At 35.4% G+C, this 22,303-nt stretch overlaps 1 protein-coding gene across 1 annotated transcript; it reads right to left on the bottom strand.

Annotated features, from left to right (window-relative positions):
* Positions 1-1,859: 1,859 nt before the first annotated feature.
* Positions 1,860-2,450, bottom strand: LOC111911045 (uncharacterized). Its single transcript, XM_023906828.1, has one exon. It carries the CDS (start codon positions 2,448-2,450, stop codon positions 1,860-1,862), a length of 591 nt encoding a protein of 196 aa, XP_023762596.1.
* Between the last annotated feature and the right edge of the window lie 19,853 nt (positions 2,451-22,303).

Genomic DNA, 22,303 nt, shown 5'->3' with positions numbered 1-22,303 from the left:
AATAGGAATGATCAATTTTTGAAAGTCTAAAACAAGAAGAGAATCCACAAAAGTGATTTCAAGTTTGAAAATAATTGAGCAAATTTATCGATTTTGAAATGACGAGAACAAGAATGTGTTTTTTTTTCTCTAATATGAACGATGAGGACACAAGTGTGAATCGTGATTTTGATTTCATTCGATAAGAGAAATAGGACGATGAATGCTTATCTAGTTCGGGTATTTGAAACCCAATAAGCTCTTATTTAGGTAACCCGAACCGAATAATCCGAGAACCGAATAAACATAATATAGATAACCGAATCAAGAATCGAATTACTTGTTTGGGTTTCGGGTGAGTTTCGGTTCAGTTCAGGTTTCTGTGCCAAATTCTCAATCCATAGTAACAATTATCAAAATATGACATGCCAAAAACTTTTCTAAAAGTGATATGCACAACCTAGGTAACTTGTGGTTGTAACTTATAGGAAAACAAGGGTGATGATTATATAAAACTTTTTACATAATGCCTTTTTTTATTTTATTATTATCATTTAGCTTTTAACGGTTTCTTATATAAATTTTATAAAGACACAAACCAAACGTGCCTTCAACTCGCTCGGCTAAGTTGGGGCCCAATAGAAAGGCTCTCTTTACTTTTTTGCCATTTCTATATATTTTAAAACAAATTATAAAAAGGAACATATGGTTTAACAAATATTAGACCGGAAGGAGTGGGAGGATGGTTCCCTCAATTTTGGTGGGCCATATCTTTCCTTCCCTCACTCTCCTTTCCCCCCACCTAAAAGCCAATGAGTGGGAGGGAAGTCATTCCCTCACTTTTTTCTTTTTCTTTTTTTTTTATTCTTTTTTATAATTTACAAATTAATATCAAACATAAAATTTAATTAAAAATAAAAAGCATTTCATTAAGTAAAATAAAAATTACATGAACCCTAATATTTAAATAAGTAGAAAAAAAACCCAAAAAAATATCAAACAAACTACAACATAGTAAAAACTATTAATTAATATCCTAATTTTATTTAAATCTAGATACGTCACTCGGAATCATCATCTTCGTCCTCGCCTAGATCATCTACATCATTCTCCCCAACGTCATTCTCGTCGTCGGAATCTTCACTCTCGACGAACATATCAGAATCCTCGTCTGATTCGTCAAACAAATCATCATCGTAAGATAACTCCTGCGGGGGCTGAACATGAGCCCTATAAATGTGCTCCACCAAATCAGCACGAAGGGCCTGATGAAGGTCGCGATTGTGTACTTCTCTTCTGTTCACCTTATATTCTTGTGTACCAACGGCTACTCCTTCGACATTTGGCAAAACTTCATTTTCATTATATCGGCATATCGCTCTTCCTTCGTCTTCAAGAATCATATTATCCAATATGATACATGCATACATTACGTGTTGTAACATTTTCACCTCATATGACATTGCCCTGACCGTTAGTACTTGCCAACGTCTCTTAAGTACACCAAATGCTCGCTCCACATCCTTCCTAGCTGACTCTTGCGCCTCTTTAAACTTTTTCCTTTTCGGGTCGTTAGGACATGTAAACGATTTCACAAAAATAGAAAAAGGAGGATATATACCGTCAGTAAGATAGTATCCACGCTTATATGCTACCCCATTTTCTTGAAAAGGTACATCGTGTGACTTTCTAAGGTAGATATCGTTGAATACAGACGACTAGTCTAGCACGTTAATGTCAGTGTTTGCACCAGCTGGACCAAAGAATGCATGTCATATCCAAAGATCATGTGATGCGATAGCCTCTAGAATAATCGTCGGCTCTTTGTGGTCGCCTCTCATATATTGACCACGCCATGCGTTGGGGCATAATGACCAACTTCAATGCATGCAATCGATACTACGTAGCATTCTAGGGAATCCATGTTTTCCTTCATGTACCGTATACAATTGGTGGATATCGTTGATAGTTGGTTTGTGCAAATATCGTTGCCCGTAAACCAAACAGATCGCTTTGCAGAACTTGTACACAGAGTCTCTCACGGTACGCTCTGACATTCTAAAATACTCGTCCCATTTGTATGTGCCCATGCCGTATGCTAGCTGACGAATTGAAGCCGTGCATTTTTGAATGGGAGAGAAACCTTTTTTCCCCTTGCATCCATTTTTCCATTGGAAATATGGAAAACGGCCTTCCAAATCGCCAACAATACGTAAAAATAGTTCCTTCCTCATCCGGAACCGACGTCGAAATTTTACAGCGTAGACGGCGTCATCTGCAAAATAATCTTCTATAAGACGATCGTGTCCGACTTCTTGATTTCTACGCAATGGCGGCTTTCTTAGGTTAGGTCGTGCACGTGATCTTTCACCAAGTCGGTTTTGATAGTATGCAACCGTTTTCGCCATGACGGAACCGATAAACTTAGCCTCCTCTACTGCCGTCGAATTGGATGATGAAGATGATGACATTTTGAGTAATATTTTTAAGAAAGAAATATAGAGAAATATAGATTATGGTTTAAAAAATGATAGAATGGGTGAGTATTTATAGATTAAGAAAAGGAAAGGAAAAAAGAATATATATATATATATATATATATATATATATATATATATATATATATATATATATATATATATATATATATATATATATATGTTAACCGCTATATAGCCGTTTGAGTATAAAAAAGAAAAAAAAAAGAATTGCATGGCCAATAGTTGGAAGAGAGAGAGAGAGAGAGAGAGAGAGAGAGAGAGAGAGAGAGAGAGAGAGAGAGAGAGAGAGAGACTCTCTCCCCCCGGTCCATTCCCGCGGTTCCTTTCTTGGACCCACGGTGTGATGTGCACAGGTGCGGGATCGGTCCCGCTCCTTCCCCGTTGAGCCACTTCGTCCGGTCTTAGACAAGTGATATGTCCTAACTCCTCAAAATTGACGGCGTGACTTAAAAAGGTCTTAGAAGCAAATTTTGTAAACCATAAAAACTAGAAAAATTAAATTATCTCCTACATTTTATTCTTATAATTATTCATACCCATTAAAATTATAGCAAATCACTATTCAATTAAACTTTATTTGATATATTCTTAATATAACCTTAATGACTTAGTTAAAAAAAATATGGATGATGATACTTGTCATAATTTTATTGGGTAAGAATATTTATAGACATAAAAAGTAGAAAAAAATTTAATTTCTCTAAAAACGATTTATGTCAAAAAAAAAATTAACAACAATTAAATTTGTGATTTTTAAAAAACCATAAATACTATTTTTGTAGGTCATAACAAAATGTTTAATGATGTACAAAATAGACTGTAAACACGCGTTGGCGTCTTGGTGAGTGCAAGTGGGGAAAATAAAATGTGAGAGATAGGATAGAAAATGAAATCACAAGAAGAAATATAGAATTTTTCCGTTTTATTGAAAAAAAAACCCCACCGAATTCCTACAAATTATTTGTCTCTTCCTCTTTCATGCAAGTAAATAATATCCGCTCAACTCATTTGATTACGTCATGGGTGAATATAATAGGAGAATCTTATGATGGAACTTATATTTAATATTTATATAAATAGAAAGCCTTTTAAGTTTTTAAAAATAATTTTATCTTTTAAAGTCTTTTTTTTTTTTTTTTTTTTTTTTTTTTAAGTTTATTAAAGTCTCGTATTTGTCAAAAATCCTTTTATGGGTTTCCCGATCACTTGCACGTTACGTGAGTAAGTGGGACCCCACGTCAAGGACGACTATGAGGGTGTTTGTTTTTCTTTTTAAATATAACTTTTTAATTTTTAATTTTTTCAAAAAGTTAAAAAAGTCTAAAAAATGTTTGGTAAATGAAAAAAACTTTTAAAATCAACTTTTAGCAAAACACAAAAAATAGCATTTTCAAAAGTCATACTTACATGACTTATTGTCTTTTTGAAGATTTGAGACTGAAAAAAAAAATCACAAACACTTTTTTAAACAAAATCTTTTGAAGAAAAGGTCTTTTAGAAAAAGTCCATTTATAAGAAGGACTTTTTTGAAGTAATCTCAAACACCCTCTGTGTATTTTTTGTTGACTTGACATTGAATTGACGCATAGTTGTCAATTCTAGTAAAAAGAAACGAACTAAGCACGATAATAGCCACAGACGGGATTCGAACTCTGGACATAAGGATTGACAACAACCGATAAAAATAATAATAATAATAATAATAATAATAATAATAATAATAATAATTATTATTATTATTATTATTATTATTATTATGTTCAAGTTAGGAATAATAAAGTAGCATGTATTTGTCAATTTTGCCCCTTATTTTTTATTTATTTTGACATTTTTGGTCCTTACAATCAAAATTTTTATATTTTTTTGGAACCTTTTAATATTCAAAGTTTGGCCACAAAACTTTAAGGAATTGATAATTTTGGTCCATTTTCTAAAAACTTGTTAATTTCAACCCCTTTAATTTTTAGCTATTTTGACACTTTTGGTCGTTGCAGTCAAAAGTTTTATATCATGTTTTTTTTTTCAACTTTGCTACTCGTTCTTTAGCAATTTTGACATTTTTGTTCATTGCAATCAAAAATTATATATATATATATATATATATATATATATATATATATATATATATATATATATATATATATATATATATTTGGAACCTTTTAATATTCAAAGTTTAGCCAATAAACTTTAAGGAATTGAAAGCTATGGTCTCTTTTCCAAAAACTTGGTAATTCCAACCTATTTAATTCTATATCCATTTTGACACTTTTGATTCTTACATTCAAAACTTTACATTTTTTTTTTTATAGAAAACACAGAAAAAAGGCCCGGAGCAAAGCCTATGTTTTTTAGCTAAAAGAGTCAACAACGAGTTATGAATAGTCAAACTCATGTTTTTTTGACTGTTTTCATCCTTGCACTTTCTGTGTCTGTCATTTTGGTTTTTTTTTTTTTTTTTTTTTTTTTTGTATATTTTTTGTATATTGGTTCTCATATTTAACTTTTTTTTTGTTTTTTTTTCATGCCCTCTATCTATCCATCTTCGACTGTTTATCCGTATAAAAATAATCCAAAGTCAACTAAAAGAATCAACGACGCCTATTAATCTATAAACAAAAACGACACTCAAATCAGACGAACACGGCCGATGCGGAGCACAGACAACATATCTAGTTATTATTATTATTATTATTATTATTATTATTATTATTGTTATTATTTGATATTATTATTATTATTATAATTATTTATCTTTTTATATATTTTCATGAATGTCTACATATATTTTTAAATATTTTTTTAATATAATTTTTTTTAATGCTAGAAAATACATTTTTAAATGCATAAATATATTTTTAAGATATCTATACATATAAAAACATATTTATATACTTAAATTTATATTTATATATTTGAAATTATATATATATATATATATATATATATATATATATATATATATATATATATATATATATATATATATATATATATATATATTATAGCATTACATGTGTATTTTTTTTGGTTTGAATATGTATTTTACGATATATAAAATATATAAAAACGGTATATATTTGGTTAGCATTATATGTATATATTTGGTTAGCATTATATGTTTATTTTATCAGTTAAATGTGTATTTTTTATATATAAAAAATGTACAAAAACAGTATATATATATATATATATATATATATATATATATATATATATACACACGCATACACACACAATTTTCTCTAGTTTATTAGACATACACAAGAATATAGCGGGTATTATGAACACCACTATGTGATTACCATTCTGAACCCTAGTTGCCAAAATCTATTTTACTTCACGATCAAAATATGCTTGAAATCGATGATGGTTTTGTCGAATCAAACCTTATTTCTCTATGTATCGAAAGAAGAACAACTCCCTGTGAGAACATTTGTCCTCCGCGACTATAATTTTGGTGAGCTCCATCATCTTCTACAATCATCACTTCTGAACACCACCATGTCGATTTCTACACCACGATAACTCACACCGGTGTCTTTCGTCTTAACATCAAACAGTAAAATTCCTAGATCACCGACTAACTAGTGAAATTTCCAATCGAATTTTCTTTTTTTTTGATTAATTCGACACCTGGAGTTTCCATTAGCCACTAGAGAAGAAGTCTATTGTTGTAAGGTTTACCTATAACATCCCGAAATTCAGGTACAACTATTGTACCCTTCTTCTTTACCAAATTGTCAAGTTTAGCCCCTACGTGAAAAATGTTGAAGACGAGTACGTTGGGCGTACTGAAGAGTACGTTGCGTGTCACACCCCCAAACCAGAACGGCGGAAACGTTCGGGGGCGGAGGACTTCATGTAAGTATCACAACACATGCAATATAGTAATCCAAGTACAAACAACCATTGCATTAATAAGTATAAGTTTTACATAAGTGCTTAAACATTACATATTCAAACACCAAAGTAGGTATAGTAGAAGACTAGAGTCGTGGTACTATACTAGGTAGTCTTCTCAAGAGCTTCAGGAGTGTACCTGTCTATTGGATTCCTGAGAATACAAGTTATTTGAAAAGAGTAGATCAGCATTTAAGCTGGTGAGTTCATAAGTATTTTAGTTCTGTTAAGTATACTCTAGGTTCTTTGGAAAAGTTCACTGGTTCCTCTAGAAAATCCTATATTTCATGAGGTGATAAACTGATAACCTCAATAGTTTCCCTCTATAATTAATTGGTTTATACTAATTATGTATAACCTAATATCGAACTGATAGCTAAATGGGTGTATCTGCCCTAAGCCCACAACCAAACAAGAAACAGGAAGTAAGGCGTGTTGGGTTTTAGCCATAAGAACTTTCCTATGTGCGCATGCAAAACCCTAATGCTTGGATCTAGGCTTTCTAATAAACATGCATTGAATCCAAGTCTTCTAATGACTAATTAGGTTAAATAACAACATTGAAACAGATCTAGAATGATACCTTTGAGTTCCTTGTTGATCTTGAGGTCTTGGAGCTTCTAGAGTCACAAGTGTCACTCCTCTAATGGCTTACAAACACCAATAGCAATAAGAATGATTTAGGAGAGAGGAGAGGGAAGGAATTCGACCAGAGGTTCCTTGCTTTAGGAGATGTGTCGAATTCCCTATGCCATAGGGTCTATTTATACTTGTAGACTCCTTAAGGGTTACAACCTAAACCCTAATTGGATAATCTTCTCTTAAGGCTATCCAAATCCATTCCTAAGATAAGCATATAGACGATTTTAGCTATCCTAAACCTCTTAGAATTCGTCCATACCATATCCAAATGGAATTACAGTCTAAAGTTTAACTATCAATCAATTGACAGTTTATACCCCTTTATTTAATTAATCTCTTTAAGTCACCAAATTAATTCTAATTAATTCTATGACTTATATTAATCAAATAACAATATATTATTCATTATATTATTCACATAATATATTAATAATATTTACTCTCTCTTAATAAATCATCCTATCAAGTTGCTATGGTGAAGGCAACCCAAAAGGACCATGCACAACCGGATCAAATACTTGCCTAATATAGTTGCAGCCTTAGACACTATTCCAACAGTCTCCCACTTGGATAAGTCTAGTAACTATACAAGTACAATTCGGTTTGCAATCATAGCTCTCAAAGACGCTGTCAACTCTGATCTAATCAATCTTGTCCTTTAGATAAGGGAACGTACAGTCCTCTGTTAGATATCATGCTGACAATCCTATGGAATGGTTAGTCAAGCATTTAGGTTTCTCGATCTCTGATTTATTTGACATAGAACTTAATCGAACACATCAATTGAGTTCTGACCGGGCCCGACACATAAGTCAAATCAAATCATCGAGCGGCCGAGATATCGCTTTTACCTTCTTAGATAAAAGTTACAGATAAACTTCGACTTATATGCATTTACTTATTAATTAACCAACTATACACAACAATACGTTTTATAACACCAAGTTACTGATGCGTTTTCGTATTATCAATGTACAATCAATTAACAAATAATAAACCATATATCTAGGTTTTAAGACTATATGATATTATCGTCTTGCGATCACCTTTTATATCGTATTCCACAAGGTGATTCCAGCAAGCGTGGGTTTATTCCAATGCTCAAAACTAGTTCATAAGCACTCATGAACGTTGCAGCAATCCTTTGCTATGTCTAACACCATTTAGACACTCTACACACCAATTCATGACAATCTTCTTTCATATCTACTCCCAACATATGAACGATTGTGGACCATTTGAATAATTCGATTATTCCTAATAAACTCAATTATTCTGGAAGTCAAAATATGCAAAGTGAAACAATAGCTAAACAATTAACATAAGATAGTATCATTACTCATAAATAAAACTCCTTTATTTAATCATCAAATGTCAATTTACATTTATCTATTACACGTTTCTAATACTATCTAATCTATGCTAATATCATCCTTCAGCCCAATACTCCTAGCATGCTGTAAGTGCTTAACCCTACTCAGTCCCTTCGTAAGCGGATCTGCTGGGTTATCTTCTGATGATATCCTCTTCACTACGAGTTGTCCTTCTTCTACACGATGTCTGATGAAGTGATATTTTTTGTTGATATGTCTTGATCTACCATGATCCCTCGGTTCCTTGGTTAAGGCAACCGCACCTTCGTTATCACAGAAAATCTCCATGGGCTCCTTTATGGCAGGTACGACTCCAAGATCACCGATGAAGTTCTTTAGCCATATTGCCTCCTTCGACGCTTCGCTCGCTGCAATGTACTCTGATTCGCACGTTGAATCAGCTACGGTCTCTTGCTTGGAACTCTTCCAGGTCACTGCTCCTCCATTTAGGGTAAAGACCCAGCCCGACTGCGAACGGTAGTTATCCCTGTCGGTCTGAAAACTGGCGTCACTATACCCTCGCACCTTCAAGTCATCACTCCCTCCGAGGACTAAGAACCATTCCTTTGTCCTCCGAAGGTACTTAAGGATATTCTTCACCGCAATCCAATGTGCTTTGCCAGGATTCCCTTGATATCTGCTAACCATGCTCAAGGCGAAGGCTACATCAGGGCGAGTACAAGTCATAGCGTACATGATTGAGCCAACTGCGGAAGCGTATGGTACTCGGCTCATTTCTGCTATCTCAGCTTCGGTAGTCGGACTTTGAGTCTTACTCAATTTGGCATTACTTTGTATTGGTAATTCTCCCTTCTTTGAGTTTTCCATACTAAAACGTTTCAGTACCTTCTCCAAGTAAGTGTTCTGACTAAGTCCAATTAGTCTCTTACTTCTTTCTCTCACTATCCTTATTCCCAAAATGTAAGAAGCTTCTCCGAGGTCCTTCATAGCGAAGCACTTCCCGAGCCAGGACTTAACTTCCTGCAGAGTCGGGATGTCGTTTCCTATGAGCAATATGTCATCGACATATAGGACGAGAAAGCTTACTATACTCCCACTGGCTTTGACATATACACAAGACTCGTCTTCGCTTCGTACAAATCCAAATTCTTTGACTTTCTCATCGAAGCAAAGATTCCATCTGCGAGACGCTTGCTTAAGTCCATAAATGGACTTCTCAAGCTTACACACTCTATTCGGATGCTTCGGATCCACAAACCCCTCGGGCTGAGCCATGTAAACATCCTCAGCCAACTTCCCATTAAGAAAAGCGGTCTTGACATCCATTTGCCAAATCTCACAATCATGAAATGCGGCAATAGCTAGCATCACTCTAATAGATTTAATCTTTGCAACTGGTGAGAAGGTCTCATCATAGTCAACTCCAGGAGTTTGAGTAAAGCCTTTCGCAACCAATCGCGCTTTATATGTGTGTACGTTTCCATCCACGTCGGTCTTCTTCTTGAAGATCCATTTGCACCCAACGGTCTTACGTCCGGGCACATAATCAACCAAATTCCAAACCTGGTTATCATACATGGATTGGATCTCGCTATCCATTGCCTCTTTCCATTTTGCAGACTCCGGGCCTGCCATGGCTTCCTTATAGCTATTAGGTTCATCAAGGTTTACTAGTGTACCATCACTAATATACGTGTCCCCTTCGGTAGTAATATGAAAACCATAAAACTGGGGTAAAACTCTAACTCTATCGGAACGTCTAAGAGGTAAGGATTCGTCAATCGGTTCAACCGGAGTTTCCTCCTCGGGTTGAGTGCCAGCGGTAGAGGTTCCTTCATCTATCGACTCTTGAATCTCTTCAAGCTCGATTTGCCTCCCACTGTCTCCTTGGCTTATGAGTTCTCGCTCTCGGAAAACTCCTCTCCTTGCAACGAAGACAACATTGTCCTTCGGTCTATAAAAGAGATATCCAAAGGATGTCTGCGGGTAGCCGATGAAAATACATCGCTCACTTCGAAGTTCAAGCTTGTCGTGAGTATCTCGTCTTACGAAAGCCTCGCAACCCCAAACCTTGATATTGCCAACGAGGGAGCTTTCCCTGTCCACATCTCGTGAGGTGTTTTGGCAACCTTCTTAGTAGGGACTCGGTTAAGGATATGGGCGGCAGTCTCTAAGGCATACCCCCAAAAAGAGATTGGTAGCGAAGCACGACTCATCATAGAGCGAACCATATCCAATAAGGTTCGATTACGCCTTTCTGCCACACCATTCAACTGCGGTGTCCTAGGAGGCGTCAATTGTGAAACTATTCCACACTCCTTGAGATAATCGTGGAATTCAAGACTTAGGTACTCTCCTCCTCGATCGGATCGAAGCATCTTGATTTTCCTGCCCAATTGATTCTCCACTTCATTCTTGAACTCTTTGAACTTTTCAAAGGTGTCTGACTTTTGCTTGATTAAGTAGATATACCCATATCTACTATAGTCATCGGTAAAAGTCACATAGAAGCGATTCCCATCCTTCGTGGTTGATCTAAACGGTCCACACACATCGGTATGTATTAGGTCCAATAGACCCTCGCCCCTTTCACATGTATTCGTGAAGGGCGACTTAGTCATCTTTCCAAGCAAACAAGACTCGCATGTGTCATCTTCCCTAAGGTCGAATGAGTTCAACACTCCATCCTTTTGGAGTTGGGCTATGCGTTTCTTGTTGACATGTCCAAGACGACAATGCCACAAGGATGCTTTATCCATACTAGTGGAAGAATCAATATTCAAAACATTATTTCCTAAGTTATCAACAATCATAACGGTTTCATATATTCCATTACATGGTATAGCTTCAAAGTAAAAGACACCATTTAGATAAGCCAAAATAGAACCATTCTCATTATTAAAAGAAAATCTAAATCCTTGTCTATATAAACCATGAAATGAAATGATGTTTCTTGCCATTTCTGGCGAATAGCAACAATTGTTCAAATCTAAAACTAAACTATTCCTAAGCACTAAGGAATACACTCCAATCTTGGTTACAGGCGACGATCTTCTGTTCCTCATGATTAGATTGATCCTTCCTTGCTCCACATCCCTACTTCTTCTTAGTCCCTGCACATTAGAACAAATGTGATAACCACAACCGGTATCAAGAACCCAAGAAATAGCATGATTAGAATCGTTAGATTTGATTGTATATATACCTACGAAAGATGGCTTGATCTTTCCTTCTTTGATTGCTTGCAGGTAATCCGGGCAGCTTCTCTTCCAATGTCCTATCTTGTGGCAGTGGTGGCACTCTGCCTCCTTCGGGTTAGAGCAGGGTTTGGCGGGATCAACTTTGGTCCCACTAGAAGAGGCACCATCTCGGGCTTTCACCTTGCGATAGTTCTTCGATGAAGCTTTCCTCTTCTTTCCCTTCCCTTGTCCAATAGCCAAGACAGGAGCAGCGGGCGGATTGGGAGTGGGTGCAACAGACTTGTCCTTGAAGTTGCTCTCAGCAACCCTCAAGAGACCTTGGAGCTTGCTTAGGGTGACCTCTTCTTTGTTCATGTGGTAGGTCATCCTAAATTGGTTGTACATCGGAGGCAAAGAGTGAAGCACCATGTCGATCGCCAAGTCTTCACCGAAGTCAACATTTAACTTGTGGAGGCGGTCAACATACCTTTGCATCTTTTGCAAGTGCACGGTAAGAGATTCTCCATGACCCATCTTCGCGGAAATCATGTTAGTGAAAATCTCGTACCTCTCTTGTCTCGCGTTTTGGTGGTACCTCTCCAATAAGTCTTGATGCATCTCGTACGGGTACATGTCCTCGTAGGACTTTTGGAATTCGGAGTTCATGGTGGCGATCATGATGCAATGTACCTTCGTTGCATCTCGCTCATGAGTTTCAAAGGCGGTGATTTCAGCGGGAGTAGCAATTTCGGGGTTGATTTTCTCGAGCTTCTCATCGAGGACATACTCCTTATCCTCATAGCGAGCAATGGTGCGAATGTATCTTATCCATTCGCTAAAGTTCGTTCCATCAAAGGTGACCTTTTGGCAAAGGCTCATCAACGTGAAAGAACTAGCAGCAGCGTTGTTTGCGTTGGACATCTACAATTAGAAAAGGACAAAGATAGATTAGAATAAGAATCCCTAATTATCACCCAATAAGAAAATTTGGGCTAGGATCCAACAATAACATTTACATACTAGAAAAAGGGATGCCGTAATCTAACATGCAAATAAATTGAAGGTAAGTGAATGACGATTCACTAATTCTCCATCATAAAACTTACACTATTAGTCCTAAGTGTTTTTGAGAATTCCTAGGTTCGGATGAGATTCATTGAAACTATTCAATGGCATGTTTAAATCTCGATATGCCCCTCTCGTTTGTGACTGGGATGCCGAGGATCACAAAGCGGGTGTGAATTACCATGCAAATTCACATGGTGCCTTCATTGTAACAATCACCTATTCGATGTGCCGGTAAACCACACACGCTCCATCGAACTATGATAAACAATGAATCACCCTTTGCCACCTTCGTTTAGAACCAATTAGTGTGCCGGTAAACCACACACGCTCCACTAACATCTTAGCAAGGTGCAAAGTGTAATTTCATGGGATTGCATCAATTCACTTTTCCTAAAGTAACTAGGATTGGGAAATTTTAAAAAATATATGTAGTTACTTTATATTTCTTATTATACTTTTAGTGAGAGAATGAGGTTGCCCTATCCTACCCGTTCGGCTAACGACCCTCCACCAATCAAGCAAGCGGTGGGTGTGAGTGTACACCCATTAAGCGCCATTTTATAGGACGCAACCTTATACCCACCTTATAGATCGGCTTCGTGAATGAGGCCTACTTACGGTAAGACTAGCATTTAGTTATACATATATATATTATTCTAGTAATATCATATTTGTATAGTGTTGTATTTTAAAACTTTTAAAATCTAGGGTTTGAAATTTAAGTTGTCTAAATTAAAACTTTTAATCACAAAAGTAAATTTCAAAACATGAGGGTAGGTTTTAAACATTTAAAACATGGAGGATCAAATAACAAATAATTCCAATTAACAATTAATATCCTAATTATCTATATTTGATTTATTCAAGATTTCTTTGAAAGATAATTACCAAAATAGTCAAAATAATTAATTAATTATCATATAAGGAATTAAATATTTTATTATAAGATAAATATCTTCAATTAGATCAAGATTGCAGTTATATTTATCGTAAAAACGAATTAACATTGATCTAATTAGTTTATGGAAAGTTTAGATAAGATAATTACAAAGAAATCCCGAATCTGGCCATTCCTGACGCTTTGGCTCGCCGAGTGCACAAGGGGACTCGCCGAGTCAGGCCTACTCGCCGAGTCCACCTTGGGACTCGCCGAGTCAGTGACACAGAAACCAAAAAATCGAATTTTGTAGGTTTGTTTCAGTTAATCAAGCAACAATTTAAAGAAAACCAAGCTATGCTCTGATACCACTGTTGGGTTTTAGCCATAAGAACTTTCCTATGTGCGCATGCAAAACCCTAATGCTTGGATCTAGGCTTTCTAATAAACATGCATTGAATCCAAGTCTTCTAATGACTAATTAGGTTAAATAACAACATTGAAACAGATCTAGAATGATACCTTTGAGTTCCTTGTTGATCTTGAGGTCTTGGAGCTTCTAGAGTCACAAGTGTCACTCCTCTAATGGCTTACAAACACCAATAGCAATAAGAATGATTTAGGAGAGAGGAGAGGGAAGGAATTCGACCAGAGGTTCCTTGCTTTAGGAGATGTGTCGAATTCCCTATGCCATAGGGTCTATTTATACTTGTAGACTCCTTAAGGGTTACAACCTAAACCCTAATTGGATAATCTTCTCTTAAGGCTATCCAAATCCATTCCTAAGATAAGCATATAGACGATTTTATCTATCCTAAACCTCTTAGAATTCGTCCATACCATATCCAAATGGAATTACAGTCTAAAGCTTAACTATCAATCAATTGACAGTTTATACCCCTTTATTTAACTAATCTCTTTAAGTCACCAAATTAATTCTAATTAATTCTATAACTTATATTAATCAAATAACAATATATTATTCATTATATTATTCACATAATATATTAATAATATTTACTCTCTCTTAATAAATCATCCTATCAAGTTGCTATGGTGAAGGCAACCCAAAAGGACCATGCACAACCGGATCAAATACTTGCCTAATATAGTTGCAGCCTTAGACACTATTCCAACAAGGCGGAAGTCACACATTTCACTGTTAATCGGATATTACTTATATATAACTCTGATGTAATAACTAAGGACTTATAGAATTAACCATTAAAGGTCTTTTATGTTATACTAGTTTACAGAGATTGAATAACTAAGTTCCATTTGATAAGTGGTTTAATTCCATAACCTGTTTCATTTGTAAAAGTGGTTTAATCCCATAACCGTTCCATTTGTAAAAGTGGTTTAATCCCATAAATCGTTTCCTTTGTGTAAGTGGTTAACTCCCATAAACCGTTTCCTTTGTATAAGTTGTTAAATCCCATAACCCGTTTCTTTTGAAAGAGTGGTTTAATTCCATAAACCATTTCAATTGTAAAAGTATTCTTAGTTATATGTGTTCTATGGTAAAACCTTAGTATTAATCCTGGAAAATATTATATTATCCATAATACTGCCTTGTGGTTTTAAATGTTCAAAAACAGAAGTACAAGTATATTTACCATACTTGATTTCATGATACGTAGCTTTTACTGTAAGTAAAAACTACAAAAGGTATATTTGGTCGGGATGTAATTATCTTTTCTTACTGTTTTAAGAGATGTATATTACTTAGTAATTCACTCATTGTTTTATCCATGTGAGTTCTATTAACCATACTAATTGATGGGTTTTGGTCATAAGAACATCCTATGTGCTCATACAAACCCTAATGCTTGGATCTAGGTTTCTCTATTGTACATGCAACTTATCCAAGACTATTAACCCTAATTCTAGCATACAAGTAATCATATTAACATAAGAATGGGTTTAAGATATTACCTTGATTGTTATGTAGCAATAAAAATCCCAAATCCTTCTTTTATTGACATTAGAAAGCTTAGAGTCAAAAATGTCACTCCTCTAATTGTTCACAAACACCAAAAGCAAGAGGATGAAGAGGAGAGTGGATGGAGGCTGCCCTAAAACGTGTGAAACCCTAGAAGGATGCTTAGCCATGTTTTTGGGGCATAAGGGCTCTATATATAGTGAGGCTATTAGGGTTATCTAACAAGGAAACCCTAATTTGGATGCTTAAGCCCTAAGCAACCCATGGACTCCTTTCCTTAAAGGCCTTGGATGATTTCCCCATGGGTTTCCCCATAGAATTCGTCCACTCCTTAATATAAGGCAATCCATGGCCCAAATTGCAATTATCTTATAATTACACTTCCAGTCCCTTAAGTTTAATTGATCTCTTTTAGTCACAAAACTAATTACCAATTAATTCTTGACTAATATTAATTAAACAATATGATTTCTCCTTTAATATATTATTCTCATAATATATTAATAAATCATATTTAATCCTTTCTCTCCATAATTCATCCTATCAAGTTGATTTGGTGAAGGCAACCCAAAAGGACCATGCACCATCGGGTCAAGTACATACCAAAATAGTTATGGACTTAGACACTAATCCAACAGTCTCCCACTTGGATAAGTCTAATAACTATTATGTGTATGACTTCTGATCCTGATCTGCAATCGTAGCTTTCCAAAGCCGCTGTCAACTCTGTACCTATCAGATACGCGTGTCCTTTAGATAAGGGATCATATATTCCTCCATTCTAGATATCGTATGAGACATGATTTCAAATCATTCTCTTTGTACTATTTCTTGATTTCCGATTTATGACGACTGACTAATTAAGCAAATCAAATTAGCCCTAGCTCGGCCGAGCATTTACGTTTGTCATCACTAAATCATCGAGGGGCCCAAAGATATCGCTTTTATCCTACTTTGGATAAAAGGAACGGATAAAATTTGATTCAATGCTCGCTTGTACTCACTCACCAAATCACACACAACAATATGTTTTATGACACCAAGTTACTGGTGCGTTTACATATTATCAATGTGCAACCGATTTTCAAGATACAACTCATACATCTCGGTTTCAAGAATATAAGATGTTATCGTCTCACCAATCACTCGTGATAACAATCCATGAAGTGATCCAAGTGAGCGTGGGTTTAATCCAATGCTCAAATCATATTCATAAGCACTCATGAACGTTGCAGCAAACATTTGCTTATGTCTAATGCTCTTTAGACAATCCACACACCAATTCACGATAGTCTTCATTCATACCTACTTCCAACATATGAATGACTGTGGCCCGTTCGAATAATTTACTGTTCTAAACCAATTAAATTATTCAGGAAGTCAAAACATGCAAAGTGAAACACAAGAATAATACTAATCCCATATGGCCTCAACCCTTTGAGCATAAATAAAACACCTTTTATTTATCACCATGTCGATTACTCATTATTTGTCGTTTCGGGTAATCAACTTCTTACTTGAACTACAACACTTGTCCCATGCTCTTAGCATGTACACAATGTTTACCTATGGTTCTTACTTTGTGAAATAGATCAAATTGAACACATTCCCAATCATTCTCATTTCACAACTCCTAATTCTTTTTCATAAGTGAAAGAATATCGAATTCCTGCCACTTATGGAATATGTTAGATTCTAACATTTTATGCAATGATCCTTTCGTAATGTCATTGCACCAAGGTCACAAAGACTATTGCCAATGAAATTACAAAGTCCTCTATCAGAAATTGTTACAATACAATTCCTTAGATATGATATCTCTCACTCAAAGTAGATTCCTTTGAACATCCTTTTGCATAAAAGTTCCTAATCTAGACATAGATTTTCAATATTCAATTCCCAATATGGACACGTTTCCATATTTTCCATATGACAACTCATTCTTAATAGAATCTTATCTATTCATAATAATGTCGATATGGTCCATCCAATATGGGAACATTTCCATATTTTCCAATATTATACTTCCAACTACTCACAAGCGACAAATCCTCAGCGAACTTTGGATTGTCCTTTGATAGTTGTTTAATTATCTTAGTCAAAACCGATTCTTGTCCTTTTTTCCTCTAAATGCGCTAGACATTTGGAAAATTTTAGAATGGTCAAATATTATAGCATCTGCAATCGATCTTATACCCGAACCGTATGGGACACAATGCATAATGCCTTACATAAAGATTTGATACTTTATCAATCTTCCGCCATAATATTTCATTTGCTATGTTCTCAAAATTCGAATTGTGAAGAGGAAGGTCGTAATCATAATCGAAATTTTAAGAGCACACTATATACCTTTGACTAAATTTATTAATATTCCACAACCTAAGACTTTAGATTTGAAATGAACCATAATATTCTCTCCCTTAATTATAGCAAAACAACTATTCAACTCTTACAACTTTGCAAAGTATGACTCTTGGTTTCTATAATTAATATTGCTAACTTGTAATACTTGCCATAATAATCATACAATCATAACTTTTATGCTCCCACTATCATGATGATTATTATAAACATAACACTTATGCTCCCACTAGCTTTGACATGTATTCAGAAACAGCTTAACTTTCAGAAAAACAATACTTATTGAATTTCTTAAGTTCATGTTTCTAATACTTAGTGCTTTGATAATCTTTTATCAAGGCTTCTTAAACTTATACACCTTTGCCTTAGATAGTTTATATGTGTGTCTAAACAATTAAGACTAATTGCCAAACCTCACAATTCAAATCATGGAGAGGGATACCGTAACCATAATCGAATTCGAGAATACAATTTCACAATTACTATCTTCTAAAAAAATCTTTCTTAGTGAAAGTATTTCCTCACAGTCATTTTCATGAAGGAGGAAATCTTATGACACTTAGATTTTAATGGTGTATGTGTTCCTATCCATGTGAATTTGTCAAAACCAAAGTTTACGACAAATTCAAACTCATATGGACCAAACTTTATTAATATTGATTTCTTTGCCTTATGGTAACACAGTTGCCCACCATGTCATCCAAGTAGTTAAGTAGCTCACCTTTTCCTATCAATGTACTTTTCATTGATCAAGGTCCTTGCCTTTTATGCATTCAAATGAGAACTCATAGAACTCACATGCATAATTAACTCAATTGGAATGCCACATAAACAAAATAGTGTCAACACGATAGGCTGTAAACCTCAACTCGTGTGCTAGTGATGATCGATAAGGTTTATTTTGATTTGTTCTTGAAACCTTTCAAGACCATTAAGACTCCCACTGACTCCTTGACATATGAGATTCTCTTGTCAATAACCATTTCTTGACAAACAAATATTCAAGAGTTAATGTAGCTTTTATCAAAACACTTCATAAATTGGTCCTAGTTGGTCTTTGTCTTATCCAAGACATCACAACTTTCTATATTTGATGAATGTTATAAACCTTCTTAATACTTATCACTCAATTTCAAAATCTTAACTCTAAGACTTGAAACGAAGTATGATTGACTTATTTCTTCAATTCTTGATTCCTCTTCCTAGACATACAATTGTACTAAGACTCACTTAGAGGATCAATTGAGATGTGGTTCTTAATCGTTAAGACCTATTATAAAGCATAAAAGGTACTCTCCCTTCTTCTTAGAATTGAGAAACTTTTATTTTTTGGCCTACTTGATTATTCTTATTCGTTCTGCTATTGATTTAAACTTTTTCAATCAATTCATAATTACACTTAATCTTGTAAGTATAATCATATTTACTAAAACTTTAGTAAATCATGACGAATATCATTATTACTCTTATGGTGGACTTGATCAACACGCAACTTTGTGTGCTCGATCTCCTAGTCCTTCACTTGACACTTTGTCAATGAATTAGTCTAATTTCCAAAATATGAAATATCTCATTCATCGTGCAACCAAGTTGCATGATTCCAAGTTTCTGTCCAATTGAAACTTGGGCGATGAGAAACTCTCCCTATTTGGTAAATTCTCGACTTTCCATAAATAACATAATAAGAACCAAATCCATTATTGCTAATATTCAAACATCAATTTTTCATATACGCCATTGCAAGGATAAATAAATAATATAAAATCAAAATTTATTTTATTGCGGAAAAATTTGTCCTTACAATGCAATTCATTGAAAAACTATGCTAATACATCTTTCTTAGCAATCTAATTCTAACTCTAAGTAGTAGCTCAAGAATCTAATCTTCGAGAAATGCGATCGAAATCCATTTCTTCACGGTTAGATTCTGCTCACTTCTTCCCTTAAGCTTCCTTTCTTTTCTTCGATCCTACAAAACATCAATTGCAATCTTAGCACATTATGTATTAAGAATCTAGAATAGAAGCTTAAAAGAGTTAGTTAATGGATTTTACTTATATTAGAGCCATACGTTTCGACTCTCCCATCTCTTAGATCTCTTAGGTAAATGGCGCAACTTCGTCTCCAATGCCCTTTCTCTTGGCAATAAAAGCAAATTGACTCTTTTGGAACATGACATGGAACTACTTCAGACATTGCCTTTCTCTTATGATCAAACTTTTTGATCATAGCATGTCTTTCATTGCCATTGTCTATATCCATAGAGGTCTTGAAGGCAGATTCACCAATCAACTTTGCTTTTCTATTTCGCCAAACCATTGCTGATTCAGCAGCAATAAGCTTATAGGTGAGATCTATAAGGGTCACGTCGCAGTTCATCATATAGTATTCTCTTACGAACTCACTATATGAGTTAGGAAGTGACTGAAGAACCCAATCAACAGCCATCTCCTCACAGACAATGGATCCCAACATTCTTAGCCTATCAATGTGTGACTTCATCCCTAGGACGTGTACACACACCGACTTTCCTTCTTTATGTTTACTTGCCAAAAGGGCTTGAATGAGTTTGAACTTTTCAAGCCTTCGAACTTGTGGGTTAGGGAGAACAATTGGAGGAGGTGGAGGAAGTGAAGCATGATCTCTTGTTCCTCGATCGAATCGTGGAATATCATCTTCATGCGGAATGCTTGTTCCACGGGATTTGGGAAGACCATAGTTGTCAAACTTTGACATCTACAAAACGGGAGAAAACGAATTCAAGTTAGTTGATTGATTGAGTCGTTAGTAAATCACCCAAATGAGATACTAAGGCTAGGACCCAACACAATATTCTACAACTCGGGAGAGGGATGTCGTAACCCAAATTGTAGAACATTTGAAGGTAAGTGAATGACGATTCACTAATTTCCACCATGAAAAACGAAAAAGGAAATTTAAGTTTTTAAATCTATGAAAACTCCTAGATCCTATGAGATTCATTGAACATTTCAATGGCATGTTTAAATCTCGATATGCCCCTCTTGTTTGTGACTAGGATGCCGAGGATCACAAAGCGGGTGTGAATAACCATGCAAACTACATGGTGCCCTCATGTGACAACTCGATATTTCAACTCTTTGTAATGACCAAAATGGGTCAAGTATTGTAACCACTTTTGAGTAATAAAATCTACTTTCATAATAAGATGTACAAATAGTTCTATTTAATTTCCTTCTATGTTTAAATATCTTTGAACCATGATCGTACGTGAAAAGAACGCCCAAATCCGACTTCATATAGCGAAGTTATGATTTTTCCAAGTTCAGCTTAGCAACAGACAGCTAAAAACTCGAATCGGAGATCAAGCGACTTTTGGCCGGAATGACCTAAACGAGAATCGAAGGTCTCGACAATGGTATTCCAGCGGTAAAAAGTCTGGCAAAAACCGACATCAGATAAAGAAGTTATGAATTTTCAAAGAAATTCCTTAAACACGATGAGTTTATAATAAATAATAAAAAAATAATTTCGGAATTTTCCGACGGAGTCTAAACAAAAGTTGTAGAGCGTAGTCTCACCTACGCGGGGATATAAAGACCATCAAAAACGGAGTTCGTATGAAGAAGATATGAATTTTTGAAGTTTATTAAATAAATAAATTATTTATTTAAATCAAAATTCGGACATTCTCCAAAGGGGAGTCAGCGTCCTCATCCGAGGTACGCGCTGCGTACCCCTGTACGCCCAGCGTACCCGAGAGACTTGGCCTCTGATCGTCCACGTCGCCCTATCCGAAGAAGCCGACCCGTCCGACCCGTCCGAATCGCCGACCCGTCCGACCCGCTGTCCCGTCCGACCCGTCTCCCCAGCAACCCGTCCCATCCGAAGCCAAGGCAGTCGAGGCTTCGGTCATGCATGACGTACGCGTACGCGCTGCGTACGAGCGTACGCCCCGCGTACCAAGGCAGTTCAGCCTTACTATAAATAGGATGCGAGGGCTTCCGAGAAAAGGGCTCATTTCTCTCCTCTCTCTCACAATCTTTCCTCGTTTTCCGTGTCCGTTCAAACCCGAAGCTCTGGTCTTTTTGGCTCAAGTCCCGAGGGTCGATTTTACTCCCGAGATTCCCGAGAATCCCGAGGAAAATCCGTTTCCCGAGACGAAACTCTGCCCGGTTTTCCACCTCGCTATCTCCAAAACTTTCAAGTGAGTTTCATACCCCTTAATCAACCTTTTTAAATATTGTAAATGCTTTTATATGCTTTCAAGGGGGGGATTACAAGTAAAACACACGAGTATTATCATGTGTTACATAAAGAAACTCTTTTATATGCTGTTATATATCCAAATCACATGTGATTTATAAACCTTTAAGGAAATTTTATATATATATATATATATGTATATAATATATGTTAAAATAGCATTCTATCTTTTGAAATATAAATTTGTTGTAATGCATGTATAAACTAACCTTTTCTTAGATTATTCTTGTCTATCTTAGACTCTACACCAAAAATCTATGCTTTCATAA

Source organism: Lactuca sativa, chromosome 3 (genome assembly GCF_002870075.4).
Source record: "Lactuca sativa cultivar Salinas chromosome 3, Lsat_Salinas_v11, whole genome shotgun sequence".
NCBI classification, from domain to species: Eukaryota; Viridiplantae; Streptophyta; class Magnoliopsida; order Asterales; family Asteraceae; genus Lactuca; species Lactuca sativa.
The sequence above is the reverse complement of the archived record's forward strand: the minus strand, read 5'-3'. Positions and strand labels throughout refer to the sequence as shown.